The 15358-nt window shown below is 57.1% G+C and overlaps 1 protein-coding gene across 1 annotated transcript in view; it reads right to left on the minus strand.

The window, feature by feature from the left end:
* LOC133354300 (neogenin-like) overlaps positions 1-15358 on the minus strand; it is a 98065-nt gene that overhangs the window by 18750 nt on the left and 63957 nt on the right. The window contains 5 exon segments of the mRNA XM_061571054.1: positions 8021-8070; positions 8626-8674; positions 8676-8765; positions 10797-10951; positions 14873-15027. Of these exon segments, the coding sequence (XP_061427038.1) occupies positions 8021-8070; positions 8626-8674; positions 8676-8765; positions 10797-10951; positions 14873-15027 (499 nt within the window).

Below are 15358 nucleotides of genomic sequence, written 5' to 3' on the forward strand. Positions count from 1 at the left end.
TGGGGCTCGTCACCGAGCGACGCTCTCTCACACACACGCGCTTCGAGAGCATGGCTCGTGGACTTCTGCGTCTCGTGGATTTGCGCGCACGCGTACACACGTACACGCATACACGCGTACACGCGTACACGCGTACACGTGGCACCCTTTGCCGGCACCACAAACCCGCCGGATTGTGAGGTGGCATGGAGCGGGCGTAACAGCAAAGTGGGCTTTTGTGACCCTGAGTGAAAACGTTGCGCTGGTATCCCACTCATACTGTGGCGTAGGTTCTCTCCGGTTCTTGCAGTTCACGGCCCGAGTAGAAAACCACTCAATCTGAATATCTCTTTATACTGGAAGTATTCTGTGGCCAGTGACTGGCCACACATCTCAAGGCAGGACTTTCATTGAGTGAGTCGAGGGGGTCTGCCCTCATGCTCAAATGAGTGTGGGATAGTGCCATCCCCTGCTGGACAACCCTAGAGTGAGTTGTGAATGTTCCACATTTCTCTCGCAAGGGGGCTAAGTTACTCGATCTCATGCCCTATGTCACGTGTCAGTTCTGCTCATCATTTATACCAGCACACCGAGTCCAGACCAAGAATGTTCTTTCCAAGAAAACTATAGATACTCAAACTGAACAATTTTTTTTTAAAACTAGTGTAAACTAGCATGTTCACCACATGTACGTGTGGTTAATGAAAACTTTATTCCTTGAAAAAAGTAGCTATTTGGTGTTTGAACATCTTAACACCTGTTTTATTGCCAGAAAGGGTAAAACCTATTCTTATTATTCATACACCTCGGCTTGTTTTTTGGGCACGTTTCACCCACGCAGGCCTCCGTTTTCGCACAGCTTCGCCAACTCTTAAAGACGAAACAATAGCGCTTCATTCGTGAACGATTTAACATTACTTTCTTTAAAAAAATAAACACACGAAGCAATAATTGTTAGTTTCATCATTTTTTGGGGGATTTAATTGTTTCTTCAATCACCAAGGCTTCCGTTCGGAGAGATTACAATACGAAGCTGCAGGGCAAATCTGAGAACACCGTGGGTTTCGCTCTGGAATATTTACTGCACGGGCAATTCGCCAATTGCCCCGACGTGTTCACAAGTCGGTCAATACCACCCTCGAGTAACCTGCACTTGATGAAAAAACTCTCCTGCCTGCCCCGTCGGTCGCGAGGCACGCGTACAACCACGAGGGCAGTGGCCGTGCGCAGGCGGTGCAACTGCACCGACGAAGCTCACGGGCCACGGGGGGCTATGAAGCGGGGGGGAGGGGGGGGCGATTCCTCCCGAAGCGTGCATGCCGCCGATGCAAAATCAACAGTGCTCACCGTTCCGTGAAGCTCAAACACAATAAACAAACGAGAGGCGGCTGATGAAAGGAAAGCGGTGGGAGCCGCTACCACCAATTACACTCGATCCGCGATTCGAATCGTTTGCACCCTGGAATCTGCGCCGCGCGACGTCGCGCCGTACTTAGTTAGCCCCCCCCCCCGCCCCTTCCCACCGGGCCTCGAAAAAAATAAAACCCCTCGGGGTCTCGGACGAGCTCCAACCTCGTCGTGAGCGAAGGCAATCAACGCCATCATCATTGTCGCCGGCGAGGAGCGTCCCCCTCGCCTGCCACGCGCCGCATGAATCCGTTGGGTGAGACGCCGCGAGGCTGCGGGCGCGCGGGCACGTGGCACCGTCATCCTCAAAACGCCCAGGAAACCCGAACCTCCGCTGGCTGGATTCACTTCCCCCGCAGTTGTAACTCACACGCGGCCCGATGACTTAATAATGCGATTATTAAGCTGCATTTCTTAAGTGGCCTCACTGCAGGCAGAGCGGGGGTGGGGGTGGGGGGGTGCGATGGAATACGGAGCTGTAACAGGAGAACCATCGCACTATTATTATTACCACTCCGGTGGCTTCCATCACGACGAGGGCGGCGAGGTATTTCCAGGCCGTGTTTCCGCGCAGCAGTCGATGCCGTCCGTAGAATTTTCTTAACCCCGACTGCTTTGAACTGCCCGAATGTCAATCTCCAGAAATTAATTACTTTCTATTGGCTTAATGTACAATGGGCCCGATTTAGCCCCAGTTCATAAAATATTAAAGTGCTGTTCAAAGCAGCTGTGCGGTTACAGGGTCTTCTTCCTCTTCCTCCCGAGATCGCGAAGGTCACGGGGTGGGGGGGAGGGGGCGATCGACCGCCGAGTGCCCAGGCAGAGAGGAGGGTGCCTGGGCGCGCGATGCGAGCGTCTGTCCCTCTCTCGCCGGCGGCGCTGACGCAAAGCGACAACCATGCTCAAGTGTCGCGCAGGAGGACGTGGTGCCATGCATCCTTCACGTCGCTCGTCATATTTAAGCCGCACGATCGCCGCGCGTGGCAGAGTGTTAAGTGCCTCGGTGGATCTGACAGGCACGGTCGTCGTCTCTTCTGGAGCGCAGAGCGAGCGGAGCGGACGCGGAGGGCGATGGGCTCCTGCCGAACGCTTTCCCACTGCCAGGTTCCACTGTCCTATCGACACTGGAGCACCTGCTGGGCCGTTGGGCCGCTTTGTCAGAATTGCCTCCTCCTTAGAGGGCGCTGCCCCACACCCGTCCCTCACACCTCCACCGACACGAGGCGGCCGCTGAGAACCCGAGACGCCTGCATTATTGATGCACGCTGCTGCCTCAGCAGTTCCGCTTTGATTGGCTGAAAAAAAAACACTTTGCGATTCATTTGTTGAACGCTTATCATCACGAGCGCAATTCTAGCTGCACTTTACCTACAATTGACCACGGCGACTTGCGTTGCTTATACAGTAGGTACGATCCATCAGCAATCCAAGGGGAAGTATACTCGGAATCCAGTTGATGCCGTAAACAACACGAGGCTGATAATGCCGCGGTCCACTCGGCTCAAGCAGTAACGGCTACAAGAGCGTGGAACGTGAACGTCTCTTGAGCTTGCCCGCCGACGGGGCCACCCTACTGGGCTGAAGCTCAAGGCCCTGGGGGGGGGGGGGGGGTGGCGGGAGGAGGTGGGGGTAGGGGGGGGAGGCCTTGGATGCTGCCTCTGCAGAGCTCGAGGTTTCGGCCTGTGACAGCGGCGATATTAAATATTTAGCTTACCCCTCCGAGGAAAAATAAGAGGAGGTGAAATGTCACCTTTCAGATTAAATGACGACTTATTTTCCGCTTGGTAAAGCGCCGTCTCCCATCGTTCGTTTGGTCCGCGGGCTCCGGCTCCCCCTGCGGCCTGCCACTCCTTCCCCGGCCCTGAGGGACCTTTGGGAGCTGTGACCTGCCCGGGCGCTCGCCCGTTTGTTCACCGAGGCTCGTTGGTTCGAGCCCACGGCCACCCCCGGTTAATGCCGCGCGGGTGTATTGACCGTAAAAAAAACTACGCGACAGTCTACTTCACAGTGAACATTGAGGATCGCGTGAGGTTATTAGGAAAGAGAGGGGAAGCCGCCACGCGTGCCGCCGTTACGATCGAAATGACTTCGTCGGACGGCGCGTCCACGCTCGGCGGCGTTCGCACCCCGTGCAGCTCACGCGCAGCTCACGGAAACACGAGCGGATTCAACCACTCGCAAAGGTGTGCTTTGCAGGTACAAAAGCTTGTGGCCTTACCCAGACCACCAACTCAAAAGAACTCGCGTGTTGGGACGGCCACATTTTCTGAATTCTCGAAACGACAAAAATGGCCACCGAGCTGCTGGTCTGGGTAAGGCCGAGAGCCTTTGAACGTGCAATGCCACAACATCTCTGGGTATTGTTTCACCTCGCCGACGATCCCAAAGTGAGGACGAAACTTTCATTGCCACGTCCACATGCGATCACCATCCCGGCGACAGTGAAGCATCAGGCGGGCTACGGTTGGCGTCGTTGCGTTTAGCGAGTTGTCCTCAGCGGCTGTCCCGCTCGCGACGGCGGCGCGGCTCTCAGTGCCACGGCGAGCGAGGCTCTCAGTGCCACGGCGAGCGAGGCTCGGCGAGCGAGGCTCTCAGTGCCACGGCGAGCGAGGCTCTCAGTGCCACGGCGAGCGAGGCTCTCAGTGCCACGGCGAGCGAGGCTCTCAGTGCCACGGCGAGCGAGGCTCCGGGCGAGCGAGGCTCCGGGAGCCGCGCTCTCTAACGGCTCGGCGAGCCCGAATGTTAACGAGGACGGCTCGTGATGCACGAGGAGCGCGGAAACGTTTGTGATTAATAATGCATCGCGGCTGGACAGCGACTCCCCACCCAGACCTCTTCTCCCTGCGCTCCCCCCCCCCCCCGTCATATCGATTTCTTGCCAGGGCCCGCATACGCGACGCGTACGCGCCGCCTCGAGATGATTAAATAAAAAAAGTCCCACCACCGATGAACAATAATAAAGTGCAGGGAAAAACGCCTATTATGTGCGGCTCTTCGGTATTTGGAATACCGTAATTAGCAAGGAATGGCAGAATATGACTGGCAGGAATGGATTTGCCCTTTGCCCTCCGACCCCAATCTCCAGGGCATCGAAATTCCATCTAATCAAGGCGGCCTGTTTCCTGTCAGGGCTGCCGACAAGAATCGCATCTCGCGTGAATAAAGTTCATTTCTTCCAGCGACACCCCAAGAGACGCGTGGGGCATGCGGTGTCAATCAATGTGCACGTGAGAGAGAGCGAGGAGAGAGCAAGGGGAGAGAGCGAGGGGAGAGAGAGGGGAGAGAGCGTGGGGGGGAAAACGAGGGGAGAGCGAGAGGGAGAGAGCGAGGGGAGAGAGCGAGGGGGAGAGAGCGAGGGGGAGATAGCGAGGGGAGAGAGCGAGGGGAGAGAGCGAGGGGGAGAGAGCGAGGGGGAGAGAGCGAGGGGGAGATAGCGAGGGGAGAGAGCGAGGGGAGAGAGCAAGGGGAGAGAGCGAGGGGAGAGAGAGGGGAGAGAGCGTGGGGGGGGAAAACGAGGGGAGAGCGAGAGGGAGAGAGCGAGGGGAGAGAGCGAGGGGGAGAGAGCGAGGGGGAGAGAGCGAGGGGAGAGAGCGAGGGGGAGAGAGCGAGGGGGAGATAGCGAGGGAGAGCGAGGGGGAGAGAGCGAGGGGAGAGAGCGAGGGGAGAGAGCGTGGGGAGAGAGCGAGGGGAGAGAGCGTGGGGAAGAGCGTGGGGGAGAGAGCGAGGGGGAGAGAGCGAGGGGAGAGAGCGTGGGGGAGAGAGCGAGGGGAGAGAGCGTGGGGGAGAGAGCGAGGGGAGAGAGAGCGAGGGGAGAGCGAGGGAGAGAGCGTGGGGGGAGAGAGCGAGGGGAGAGAGCGTGGGGGAGAGAGCGAGGGGGAGAGAGCGAGGGAGAGAGCGTGGGGGAGAGAGCGATGGGGGAGGGAGAGGAGGGGGGAGAGCGAGGGGGAGAGAGCGAGGGGGAGAGAGCGAGGGGAGAGAGCGTGGGGGAGAGAGCGAGGGGAGAGAGCGAGGGGGAGAGAGCGAGGGGAGAGAGCGTGGGGGAGAGAGCGAGGGGAGAGAGCGTGGGGGAGAGAGCGTGGGGGAGAGGCGGGGGGAGAGAGCGAGGGGGAGAGAGCGAGGGGAGAGAGAGTGGGGGAGAGAGCGGGGGGAGGAGAGGGGAGAGAGCGAGGGGAGAGAGCGTGGGGGAGAGAGCGAGGGGAGAGAGCGAGGGGGAGAGAGGGGGGGGAGAGAGCGAGGGGAGAGAGCGAGGGGAGAGAGCGAGGGGGAGAGAGCGAGGGGAGAGAGCGTGGGGGAGAGAGCGAGGGAGAGAGCGAGGGGGAGAGAGCGTGGGGGAGAGAGCGAGGGGAGAGAGCGTGGGGAGAGAGCGAGGGGAGAGAGCGAGGGGAGAGAGCGTGGGGGAGAGAGCGAGGGGAGAGAGCGAGGGGGAGAGAGCGGGGGAGAGAGAGCGAGGGGAGAGAGCGAGGGGGAGAGAGCGAGGGGGAGAGAGCGTGGGGGAGAGAGCGAGGGGAGAGAGGGAGGAGGGGGGAGAGAGGGGGAGAGAGCGAGGGGAGAGAGCGTGGGGGAGAGAGCGAGGGGGAGAGAGCGAGGGGAGAGAGCGAGGGGGAGAGAGAGAGGGGGAGAGAGCGAGGGGAGAGAGCGTGGGGGAGAGAGCGAGGGGAGAGAGCGAGGGGGAGAGAGCGAGGGGGAGAGAGCGTGGGGGAGAGAGCGTGGGGGAGAGAGCGAGGGGAGAGAGCGTGGGGGAGAGAGCGTGGGGGAGAGAGCGAGGGGGAGAGAGCGAGGGGAGAGAGCGAGGGGAGAGAGCGAGGGGAGAGAGCGAGGGGAGAGAGCGTGGGGGAGAGAGCGAGGGGGAGAGAGCGAGGGGGGAGAGAGCGAGGGGGAGAGAGCGTGGGGGAGAGAGCGATGGGGAGAGAGCGAGGGGAGAGAGAGCGAGGGGAGAGAGCGAGGGGGAGAGAGCGAGGGGGAGAGAGCGAGGGGAGAGAGCGAGGGGGAGAGAGCGTGGGGAGAGTGTGAGAGAAAAGAACCCTAAAACGCCACTTTCCTGACACAGTTCAATGTTTATGTTCGATACAAAAGTCACTTCATCACTACAATCCCTCGCTTTACAGAGATATCCACAAACACTCCCTGGATATTCACGAGACCTTTGTTCAACCAACCCAAGTGAGAGCACACCGAGACAGCAGCTGTGCAGCAGCTCTAGGCCGCGAAACCCGGACACAAACACCACCGATTGAGAGCAGAGGGTCGGTGCAGTCCGGCCGCCGTTCATCTGCAAGCACCCTCGGGGGCAAGCGGAGAGGCACGCATCCTTCTCCAAGCGATGACGGCAGATGCCACCAAGCGTGACACGTTTCTGGCATTTAATTAAAATATCGCACGTCTCCCCCCCCCCCCCCCAGCCATCTGTGCTGTCGACTCCCTGCCTCCGCTCAGGTCCAGGCTCGGGACTTTCCTCTCCTCCCCCCCTCCCCGTGCGCGGCCCGTCTCGTCGTCACGGTCCGAATGGATAACGGAAGCCTCCCTCCCGCGCTTTGAGATGCGGCTGCGTTCAATATGCAATGCCGATCAACGTCTTAACTGTTCGGCATAGAGCAACAGGTAAAAGTGTGCACGTCACGTGCGTAACGACTGCCATCGCCCCGGTCTATTTAATATCGATTGCTAGGAATCGCTGCGCCTGATTTACGTGAGCAGCGGCTTGCCAATGTCTCCCGTTTTAAGATGGCGTTGTTCAGCATTTCTCAGCTCACCCTTTCCCGTCGCGACGCCGTACGTACACGTACGGAAGTAAAAGGCCACGCGCGGGCGTGTGGTGCAGTTTGGCGCCAGCTATCGCAGAGTGCGGCCGTGTCGCTACGCTTCTCTGTGGCGAGCGACAACGTCTTGAAAAAAGACGGTGCGGCTTTGCCCGTTCCCAGATTCGGCGTCTCGGAACTGGGGAAAGGGCGGCGAAGGTTCACGGTTTCCAACCCCTCTCACGCGGAGCGACGCAAGACTCGCTCTCCGACACGTTTGGCCAACCACGGCGGGCCCGGCGAGTCCGCGTCAGCGCCGGCCGGTGGCGTCGCGCCCGAGGGGCCGCGCTCTCTCACGGTGCCGCAGCGGCCGCGGGCGTCGCTCCGGGCACGGAGCCCGGGGCGGCAGGGCGGTGATTCGATGCAGCGACCGGACGGCGTATGTTTCAAGTTTATTTCCCTACGCCTCGGTCTTCCCAGAGGTTTTGTATTTTTTTCCACTTTCCATTACAAGGCATCATTATTCCTTCCTTTAAAATGCGGTTTTCAGTGTTACGTAGGAAAGCATAAATCAGAAACCGCCGATAATTGTAGGTTACCGAAACGTTACGCTGCGGTTTTGCCGGCGAGCAAGGCTTACCGCGGGACCGAACGGAAATGAAACGCAGAGGATGCGGAGTGTCTCAAAAGTCTGCACGGTTTATGAGTTGCAGGTTTCTGTGCAGCGCGCACGGAGGAAGTTACTACGCTTGCTGTCGCTCAGACGCATAACCCCGGCCCAAGCCGAGCCCAGCATGAGCCAAGTCTGGCGACAGTGAGTGGTGGAGTGGGGTAGTTGGGGAGCGGTGGAGTGGGGGAGTTTGGGAGTTGGGGAGTGTGGGAGTGTGACCCAAGCTTACCTTGGAGTTGAGCACTTCCACCGTCACGTTCTGGGGGGGTGCGCTCGGCACTGCAAACAAACGCCATCGTTAGAGGCAGCCGAGGAGGGGGTGGAGGGGTGGTGATCAAAACCCTGACTCCACCACCATCAGCGTGATCCAGCAGCTGATGGCTCGCGTGATCCTGGCCTCCATCTCTCCCGTGTCGCTCGGTGTAAAAATAAGAATCTCGCTGCTGCAGTGCGATGATCAACATCGGAGCCAAGGGGACAGAAGCAGCTGGGTGCGTGACTACCCACGTCACCCTCCGTGAGCCTCGCCCGCCGGCCTTGACGGCCGCTCGCTAACAGCGACTGTCCCAAGAGTTTACGGGGATAGACGTGGGACCCCCTCTCCTTGCGAGCGAGCGAACAGGAGCTCAGCACCGGACTAGCTCCACATCAGACTGCGCGCGTGCGTACGTGCGTGTTTGTCCGTGCGTACGTCTGCGCTCGTGTGCTCGTAACGGCGAGGTGCTGTCCTATGCCGGCCTTCATAGGTGCTCGCTAACAGCACTTACCCCAACAGTCTGTTAAAGGCTACACGGGGAGATATTTGTTCTTGTGTGTGCGTGTGCACGTGCGTACCATCCGACAGCGTGCGCGCCGTCACGTCCTCGGACGAGAGGCCCGGGCCAGTGCCGGTTGAAGGCCACGACGCGGAAGCTGTACTCGGTGAACCTCTTGAGGCCGTGGGCGACGAACGAGAGGCCCTCCACGTCCACCTCCTGGGGCGCGCGCGCACGGGGGGCACAGGGGGCGAGCGTTTAGCGGAGACCCAGTCGGCGACGTTTTAAGGTGAAGACAAACACACTGTCATTGACGGCTCTTTGTCCATGGACGAAAGACCGCATCGCACGCAATCTCACGCTTGCTCGACCGCGTTTCACCACCACGTCGATTGGCGCGATATTTTTTTACTTTAGGCAGGCTAAGGGCCCACTGAGCTAACAAATGTAGCTCTTTTATCAGAAGCGATCTTACCACAAATGATGGCTCAACGAAGCGGCTTATCATCGCGTGGAAATTTACAGCAAGCCAAATATGCTCCAAACGCACGTTTCTTAATGTGGAGTGGAAGAGCCGGAGAACCCCGGATAAAAATCCAAGCGACCACGGGAAGAACGTGCAGATTACAAATATAAAGGCGTCGGGATCTAACCCACGACCTCCTGCATAACAGGCGAGGTAGTTAACATCTCCTAGCCACCGTGGCACCCTCTGCCGATTACTCGTGCCCCTATACAAATGGCGGCCGCCGTTTGGGGTTGTGTTATGTGACCTCCTGTTGGCCAGCCTTCCTAAAGGTGCACCTAACCTGGCACAGGAGCTGTGGCAACGTCGCCGCCACCTGGTGGCGTACGCCCCTTGTTGTTGTGGACGTGCGTGTGTGTGTGTGTGCGTGCCATCCCCTTTGCCTGCAAAGATAATTAATTAACGATCCATTATCGTCCACGGGAGAGGAGCGGTGAGGGTTGAATGGAAACGGCCACTCATCAATCGTAATTCACACTTAACAAATTACTATTTTCAATTTCAAAACTTGTTACGTTCACATTACTGTCCACTTTATTATCCTCGTATTGATGGGGTCTTCCCCGTATTCTTCATGCTCAATAGTCGGGCTCATCAGGGTAACTCACTTATCCATTAGCCTGACGGGAGGAAAACATCCATCAATATCCCGTAAATCAATTTACTCCGTACCTTGTTTTTACCAATTATTATGAAATCATATTATGGAAGGCTATCTAATCACAGAAGTCTACATTTGTACATCAAATTTTAATTATATTAATAAAGACAATTTTGACATGATGAAGCTGCGCATACACTAGAAAATAACAACATTACTTTTGTGGAAATCCACAAACACGGCTTAAGAGCGGTTACGTTATTGTGCCGAGTTTAAATGCAGGGGGTGGGGTGAGGGATAGTGTTTAAAAACAGGAGCGTGAAACCAAATATAAAGCGTTTACCGGAGATGCCTGGCAGACTGAAACACCGACGATCAAAAACCCACCGGAGAGAGCTTTTTTGATAACAAAGGTAGCCTGAGGCTACGAGCAGCGCGTTTAGCTCACGGCAAGTGGAGACGACCACTTTGCTCACGAAGGCATCTCAACGGCTGGCGCCGCGTCAACACCGCAGGTGGCACGAGGACCAGCCTGCACGCGCCGGGATGCCGCTATCCCCCCTCCCCAGACTCCGTGGTCGGGCGAACGCGTGCGGCACAAGAATTCGCTACACGCGTTCAACTTGCAAACCTGCCGAGACCGGAGGACACCCGCAGGTTGGCAACAGCGATCTCGACGGGCTCAGTGTCAGCACGAAAACCCTTTCTCGTTCTGAGACGTCTGCAAGTTGCGGGGTGGGTGTCCCGTTCATCACTGAATCTCGGAACGCACAAGCGGTCCAGCGTTAATTTTAATTAGAGAGGCGTAGCGTCGCCGTTTTTAAAGACATCGTATTCACCGCACAGAACCGTAGCGACACGACCACACTCTATGATAGCAGGTGCCAAACTGTGCCACACGTCCTCCCGCATGGCCTTGCGGGAGCCTCAGTACGTCTTCCGACCTGAAGACGAACCGACAAAGTTATTTGACTTCAGTTTTTATTCCGATTCCGTTCCGTTGACCGTATACGCGCACACGGTGAACGGAAACAGACGATCGCCGCACAGAGCGAAGCGCCGTTGGTGTGCCCGCTTTCGGGCCGCCGAGGCTGCGGCCTGGCGGTGAGGTCGCGACCCCGACCTGCTCGCCGGTGGGGCCCTTGCCACGCTCCACGTGGAGGAGGCGGTAGTTGAGGATGGGCCCGTTGCCCGAGAGCGGCGGCTGCCAGAACACGGACACCGACGTGGGGGACAGCGCCGTCGCCTGCAGGCCCACGGGGGGGCCCGGCACTTGCACTGAGAACCAAGGAGGCGGGGGGGGGGGGGGGCACACCGTGAGATCTCCACACCACATCTGACAATTGCAACCGTGCAAGGCTCGCAGCCGTCACGACTCTACCACTCACAACCATCAGAACACTCGCAACTACTCCTCAAGATGTCAATCAGTCCGTCCACGTTACTTGACCCCCACCGCATCGTTCCACCCAGCAGTAAAAAACGGGGTAAGCGCCACGGTTAGACGTGCGGACAGGTCACGTGCGACGGGGCACAGTGTGCGCGCTCGCACCTCCTCCTACACATCTGGTCCGTGCAGACGAGCAGGGGAAGTGCCCGCGAGAGGCGTTCACCACGTCTCGCTCGAGTGGAGGCCCTTCTGCCGGCAGCGGTGGGGCCGAGCGAGCAACTGCCGGGGCCGCCGCCTTTGCCCCCTTTCACCTTAACGACGACGCCGGCGCAGCGGGCCCTCCGAGGGCCCCAGGTTCCGCCCCACCCCACACCCGGGCACGCCGCTGCGGCCAAACGGCGGCAGGCGCCCGACGCAGGCCGCGCTTCACTTTCTCGACAGGGATTTACTTTCCGCGAATTTGCCAACTTTGGGCAGCCTATCGGAGGGCGCAGCACGCGCAGACTGGGCAGCTGCGACTCGTGTTCAGGATTTTCGCCATTCTTTGTTCCGTGTTTGGGGAACACGGTCCCATAAATAACAAAAAAAAAGGTGCCCCTCACAGAAGGCTCTCCATTATAACCGTTGTTGATCTCGTCCAGGAGCATAAACCATCACGCGAACGCCTCGCAGCAGCGGCCCTTTGGCTAGCCATCGAACAAATACGATTTACTGCATCGTGCGCTTTCAAATACGAATGTCTGGAATGCTCTTCCTTCTGATATTAGGAAGCCACTGGGGCTATGCACTTTCAAATCTAGATGGAAAACTCATTTCTTTAGGACTGCTTTTAGTGTTTAGTTTGTGGTCCTTTCCCCACGCTTCCGATTAGCACAGTTGGCGACGTAGAGCGTGAAAGAAGTTCAACGTACGTACGTACATGCATTAAACCACACCACTACTCCCCGAACAGGGCAGCCTTGCAACCCCCATGCTGTGCCGTGGTAGACGGGCACACATCCCGACAGCGGTTATTGGCCCCATAAATACTCCCCCGCGCCTAACGACGAGTCGGCAGCGAGCCCACCGAGGACTCGTTCCCTCCGGGCAGTGGAAGACCCCGCGGTCACCTTTCGCGGTTTAGTTTGCAGGTACGTCCCATTTGGGATTTGGGTTTTCGACGCCGGGGTACGTAATTGGCGCCTACTCTGTTCGTGAATTGATGTCGCAGGGTCTGTTCATTTTGCGATTTAAAGCAGATGACACGTTTGTTGCCGATTATGTACGAACTTTAACCCGGTTCTCTCCTCGACTTAAACGCAAATTAATTTGCAACAAAATAATTATAAAATAACAGACCGAACCGGGAAAGGGTCTGTGACATCACCAAAGTAAAATAATTACAAAAAAAATCTATTCATGGTTTATTTTTGAATATTTATCTCAGCAGCAAAACTCTGGGCTGGTTTCAACTTCTTTGAGTCTCATCAGCAGGTTTGCTGGTAACAATCGCTGCTGGATCGCTCAAACTACGGCACTTGGGGCAGAGTGCCGATCCACGTTGCTAATTATCAGACGAGGGTTCTGCCAGGGCTGCACCTCTTCAGTTCACTCAGACGAGCTTCTGCGGCCGTCTGGAACGCTCTGCTTTCCGATATTAGGAAGTCACTGGGAGTGATGCACTTTTAAATAATCATCTATATTGACAAACTCATTGCTTTAGAATTACTTATTGTGCTTAGTTTGTTGTCCTTCCTTCGCGTGGTTGGCTACGCACGATGCACACATACACACAACTCCACACGCCTCGCTTCGGCATCACTTTACGTGCCTTCGTAGCGTGCGAATGTATTGTAACGTGATATTATTTTAAACTCAGGCAAATGTCCCCTGGTTTCATAATGCATCAGCCGACGTTTTTAATATATTACTCCACCGGCAGTTGCTCCTGAGGCCAAATTGGAACAGCATGCAGCCCAGGAGCATTGAAACAGATTCGAGTGACTCTCGCCCACTTTTAAATGGGAACATTAAACATCACCCGGTCGGGCTTTAATCAACCCGCCTCAGCTGGCATCTGCGTTAGAATGAAGCACGATTTGATGGACGCGCCGTGGACGGTTAATGAAACCGGCTTAACAGCCCGTAACACAATCATGGGCCGCGCAACGCTGACCAATTCCCGGGAAGGGATCACCGCTAAGTACCGTCTCGGGGGGTTTTTAACGGAGCTTGCGTGGAAACACGACATTTGTATTAAATATTCTCCCCTGCCACATTCACGGGTTGGTTGTTTGTCATTTTTCTGGTATAAATTTTTTTTTGCAACCCTCTGTTGTACTGGCACAAAGGGCTCCGAGATTACGCAAAGGGAAACTGAGACACGTTTGACTGTCCCCCCCCACCCAGCCAACACGAAACACACGGCGTCTCTTCAGTGCCGGCCCCACGGCCGCACGCACGCAAGACACGACCGCACCGCCGTGACGAAGGCAGCCGCCGGCTCACGGGGCCGGTGAGGTGTGCCCGCGGGGGGGGGGGGGGGGGCAGGGGCGAGATGTTAACTACCTCGCCTGGTGTGCAGGAAGTCGTGGGTTCGATCCCGACCCTGACGCCTGTTGTATTTTGGAGTTTGCAAGTTCTCTGGTATTTTCCTCCACACATAGAAAACATGCGTTTAGAGTATATGGCTGCTATACATTTCCATTTCATAAACCACTTCGTTCAGCCATCATTGGTGATGGCCAGTGGGCCTTACCTGGTCAAATAAAAATAGTAACTTTTTTTTTAAGTGACCCACTGGGCTGCGTGGACACATTAAGTGCACCGTTTACGCTGGGAGACGCGCGAGACGCTTAATGGGCTAAACAAGCACAGCTGTAAAATCTCCGCGCGACAGCCGCGCACAAACGCTACGTCGTTCCCGCGCGAGAGAGTTTTACACTCAGGAAAAGCAAAGTTTTCGCGGTAACTCATGACGCAATGTCGGCGTGGCTGCCAATGGCTCCGAGCCTCACGGCGGCGAAGCGTCCGCTGTGCGCACACGTCGCTTTGCGCCTGCAGTCCATGAAAAAGGTCTCTAAATGTTGTGGCTTTGCTCTCCAACACACCGGTGCGCTGTACAGGTAACGAATTGGCCACGTTCTGTTAACGCGACAAACCTTACTAGTTGGCCGTGTCGGGTGGTAGCGGGTTTAACGACACATTTATATATTTACGCGGTCTAACCCAAGAAAAAACTGTATTATTGAAGGAAGTCTGACTTCTTCAAAGCGCGCCTGGGCCCCAGCGAGTCGCACCCCACCCCCCTTGCCACGTGAGCCACTGCAGGGACTTCGCCCTCGGGGCCGCAGCACGACTACGGGGAGGTCAAAGGCCGTACAGAATTTACAGGCTTTGTGTAAAGCAACACCGGCCTTCTCCACTCTCCGGGAACCTAACGGGGCATTTAAATACCCAGGCATGTACAGTACGTTGAACTTCTTTCGCACCGTACGTAGACAACCGTGGGGGGGGGAGGACAACAAACTGTGTTATTAATTTTTTTACAAAACATTTATAAAAATCTTTTCAGATTAAGTAAACAAGTCAGTGTTTCTCGCCGTTCAAAACGAGCAATGGGAGCAGCGAGCACTCGTCTCCGCCGGCGGCCCCGAGAGGACAGCGAAGGCAACTGCGCGATTCTCAAGGCTGCCGGATGTAGCAGGTGCTGTTAGCGAGCACCCGTCCAGTGAGACACACAACACAAACACAAAGAACTTCTGTCTTGGCGAGACACGGCGAGCACTCGGGCCCGGGGCAGCCTTTCCCTTCTCTCATCGCCGTCTCACCTTCCGGCTGGGTAGAGATTTTGAGCGGCGCGGAGCTCTCGCCCAGCCCATGCCTGTTGTAGGCCACCACCCGGAAGGTGTACGTGGTCTCGGGTCGGAGGTCAGAAATGGTGATCTGGAGGTCGCCCGTTTTGCTGGTATTCACGACGCGCTCCCTGCAGCCGCACGCACAAACGGCCGTGAGTCGCCCGTCCGTAGCCTGGGTCCTCATTGTCACCCGTCAGACCAATCGCGAGGGGGTACCTCACAACTTGTGTTCAGCGCTCACACGCACAGAGGAGAACAAGGACTCAAACAGGGTGCGATGCGTGACAGCAGCAGGACAAACAAGGGGAGAGCTCGCAGGAGGAGTGCGTGAATCATCATGCGGTAGTCGGCAAAGCCACGCGGGCTCTCAGAACGCAAACCCCTGGGCTCGTCGAGATCCGTGCCACATCGCCGGTTCTGCGCGAGCGTGTAATTGCGAATGCGCGCGATCGTACGCTC

The sequence above is a fragment of the Lethenteron reissneri genome, chromosome 46, assembly GCF_015708825.2.
Source record: "Lethenteron reissneri isolate LAM-NWPU_2019-01 chromosome 46, ASM1570882v1, whole genome shotgun sequence".
In the NCBI taxonomy this organism is placed as follows: domain Eukaryota; kingdom Metazoa; phylum Chordata; class Hyperoartia; order Petromyzontiformes; family Petromyzontidae; genus Lethenteron; species Lethenteron reissneri.